This window comes from Meleagris gallopavo, chromosome 6, assembly GCF_000146605.3.
Source record: "Meleagris gallopavo isolate NT-WF06-2002-E0010 breed Aviagen turkey brand Nicholas breeding stock chromosome 6, Turkey_5.1, whole genome shotgun sequence".
NCBI classification, from domain to species: domain Eukaryota; kingdom Metazoa; phylum Chordata; class Aves; order Galliformes; family Phasianidae; genus Meleagris; species Meleagris gallopavo.
The window spans coordinates 49,885,067-49,888,771 of NC_015016.2; the positions used below are offsets into that span (position 1 = coordinate 49,885,067).

At 40.4% G+C, this 3,705-nt stretch overlaps 1 protein-coding gene across 3 annotated transcripts in view; it reads left to right on the top strand.

Annotated features, from left to right (window-relative positions):
* The window catches only part of HECW1 (HECT, C2 and WW domain containing E3 ubiquitin protein ligase 1), a 182,138-nt gene that overhangs the window by 18,571 nt on the left and 159,862 nt on the right, over positions 1-3,705 (top strand). For all 3 annotated transcript variants that reach the window (XM_010713107.2, XM_010713108.2, XM_019616710.2), the window contains exon 2: positions 643-967. In XM_010713107.2, the coding sequence (XP_010711409.1) occupies positions 643-967 (325 nt within the window). The remainder of the gene's footprint in view (positions 1-642; positions 968-3,705) is intronic.

A 3,705-nucleotide genomic window follows, 5' to 3' on the forward strand; every position in this document is an offset into this window, starting at 1 on the left:
AAAAAAAAAGAAAAAAAAAAGAGAGAGAAGAGAATAGCATGAGAAGCATCAGCTGTACTGAAAGACACTGCAACACTTAGTTTATATTTACACTTCAGTGAAGGCATCTTTATTTTGGTATGAGGGATTAAGGCACAAACTCCTCCAGTCAGGCTGGGAGGAGAAGTTCTTACTTAACTAATCTAAACCAAATAGGCAAATGTAGCAACTGTGCTTTAAAAATTATTCCTCTGCAAATGTAACAAGAATTAGTGAGAAGAGGACCTGACTCCAGGAGTCAAAAGTCGGAAGCCAACCTCCTGGTGCTAAAGAGAACGAGTCCCTAGCAGGCTGATAGTCACAATGTCTGTATCGAAATGTGTGCATTAACTTCGAGGAAGCCAGCTGCTATTGATTTCCTCACGTGCTGCCAATTGCAGCTGGGCATGGTGATGTACAACTTACTTTTGCACTTGTTTCCATGGTAAGAGTTAAAGAGTAGAAGTTGGAGTAGCAATATCTGCTTCCTGCTAACCTTTTTGTGCCTCATGTCAGTGCCAAGTGCTCCTCTCTTACTTTCTGATGTGCTACTTTCCATAAACTTTGACATAACTGAAATATGAATCATACTGTAAATGCTCCCTTCTCTTTTTCTCTCTACAGAATCTGTACCAAAACAGGTTCCTGGGCCTGGCAGCCATGGCGTCTCCATCTAGGAACTCACAAAATCGGCGCCGGTGCAAAGAGCCGCTCAGATACAGCTATAACCCTGACCAGTTTCATAACATGGACATCAGGAACAATTCCCACGAGACAGTCACCATTCCTAGGTCTACCAGTGACACAGACCTTGTCACTTCAGACAGCCGATCCACCCTGATGGTCAGCAGCTCCTACTATTCTATTGGGCACTCACAGGACCTGGTGATATACTGGGATATAAAGGAGGAAGTGGATGCAGGGGACTGGATTGGCATGTATCTCATAGGTAAGGTCCTCTTACACTTTCCCATTTGCTTTTCTTGCTATTTTTATTGGTTGTAAACATTAGAGTATTATGGGCTAATGGTTATAATGAACTAATAATACAGGTCCACTGAACGTAATCTCAAAGTGGGTTTATAAGATTTCTTTGGCTCATGAGTTGCTAGTTGTAGTCTGACTTCTGCAACTCTGACTTCCTCTTCAATAGAGATATGACAATTCTTTCTATTGACAGTTTCTTGAAGTTTCAAGGCACTTTATTTTTAAAGCCATTTAAATTTTGTGAAAATGCCTCCTGTACAAAGAACGCATAGTATTTTCAGGGTTTCCTCTTGCAAGTCCTTGAGTAATCTGTAACAGATGAGAGATTTTAGAAATCAAGCATACGAATAGGGATAGAATAAGGATATTTATTTATAATAATTATAGACTGAGGCAGTCTGGAGTTGTGTCCTAGAGGACTTTTTTATTTTTCTTTCACACTTTGGAATCTGTATTCAGCCATTAGCATGTTTTTGACATCTCCATCTGTTTAAAGCCCAGCCCCTCTTAAGAGTAATAAGAGATGGTTTTAATGGACTTTTACCTAATTTTTCAATTTGTTTCAATTTGATACAAAATAAGCATATTGACCTTATTTGAAATAGTCCTGCTGCCTAGACTGAAGTCTGTGTTAATTCTTTGCCGTCTGGTAAGTTTTAAGCATGATGGATCAGTTTCAGACACATTCCTCTATGGATTGGAGGTCTTAATGTGAAGTTCTAAATGTTGGTGCATTTGTAAATTTGTCAAAATTTGTAAATTGTGCATTCCAGAAAGGGAAGTGTTGATCAAGTTCTGCCCCTACCTGTTTGGATAAGCCCGCAAAGCACTACACAAGTGTTTTACTTTGAGTAACAATGATGTATCCTGCGCAGAAAGCAAGCTAAGCAGATAAAGCATACAAGGTTCTGAGTTGGGCAGTGATGTATTGTTCAAGTGCTTTAGTGGTTAAGATCAAAAACGTTGGCATCTTGCACCAAGGATATTAGGAACAACAATGTTGGCATGTACAAGATGTGAGTAGGAACTAGTTGTGAGATTGAAGCAGATCTGCTGGCATAGTGGTAGATATTGGAAAAGGAGTTCATTGTACTGGTGGGAGAGTTGGAGATGGAGAATGCAAGGATAGCCTAGGACATGGAGGGAAAGGAGTGAGGTATGTAGGAAGCAGGCTTTAATACTTCTTCCCATGAGTAACCTTATAAAATATCCTGTTTTGAAAACCAATGAAAGTAGGAGTCTGGAATTTAAATATTTCAGGAAAAACAAGCAAACAAACAAAAACCAAATTGGATTACAGATGCACTGAAAGCAGTTTGGTTTGTTGGCCTTCGGAAATACTTATGTTTAGTTAAGATTGCAGATGAGAAGATGCAGCTACTCCTATTTCTGGGCACTGTGAATATTCTGCAGTAGTGAAGGATGTATTGCTCCTGTAAAAAGAGGAAGAGAGCAATTTCTGGTGGTCTGGAGTCAACAGAAAGTCCATAGAGCTGTTGCATGTTGGATGAACTCATTAAGAGAGGTTTTTGAATTCAAATGATTGTTTCAAGGGCTGTGAAGGTACATCCTTTTGATGAACCCCAAATTTTTTTTATAGGTAACCTGAATACATAGAGGGTTAACTATGAAATGAAAAACTCTCCCTGATACTCCTTCATACTTTACCTAATCAACCAGGACGTTGCCCAAAATACCCCAATAAACTAGAAGTACAAGCTGTGAAATGCATCCTTGCACCTACTGGCAAAGTGCCTGACGTTAATGGAAAGAATCAATGGCTCATTCTGATGAATGCTGCTGCCAACTGAAAAATGTTTACTGTTTTTAGTCCCCAAGAAATGAACCATTGACCCTCAGTGTCTTTGGAGATGTACTGTCTCCATCCTCTCAGGTTCCCAATCTAAATAATCAATGAAATAGCGGACAGAAGCATCCTAATTTCTTTTATTTTTTCCACTCTTTTCTCTCCTTCCTTTCCAAAACCTAATGTGAGATGGGATTTATTTTTCTAGTTACTATAAAGAATGTGGTAGACTGTGAGAATCACTTGATTTTTTGGTATTGGTGTGATGTGGAAAAATCTTGGAGCCTAGCAAGTGACTGGTGCAATGATTGTATCTATACATTACTGATACAGAGCAAATTTAGAGGAAAGAATCTCTAGAAGCAATCAACTATTGAATACATTTCAAAGGGCTTTTCTTTAGAGCAGCTTCAGTTCTATTCAAGTAGTAGTAATTATGGTGCATCTTTCAGTTTCGGTCCACCAGGAAAAAGTAGAGTCCTTGTGTCTGAAGATTGCTACAAATGTGAACTGAAGGAAGGACAATGGGAAGTATCATTACAAAAACATGCTTCTGTCCTGAAATAAAGCACTGATGCATACTACATTTCAACCTTTGTGATAAATCTGCAGGAGTGGGAGATCCAGACATCCTTTGGTTTGGACCTGGACGGGCTGGAGAAGTGGGCCCATGTGAACCTAATGAGGCAATAAGGACAAGTGCAGGGTGCTGCAGTTGGGCCGGGGCAATGCCAGGTATTGATACAGACTGGGGGAAGATCTCCTGGAGAGCAGCCCTGCGGAAAAGGACTTGAGGGTCCTGGTGGGCGAGAAGCTGGACATGAGCCAGCAGTGTGCGCCTGCAGCCCGGAAGGCCAACTGTGTTCTGGGCTGCATGAAAAAAGGGGTGGCCA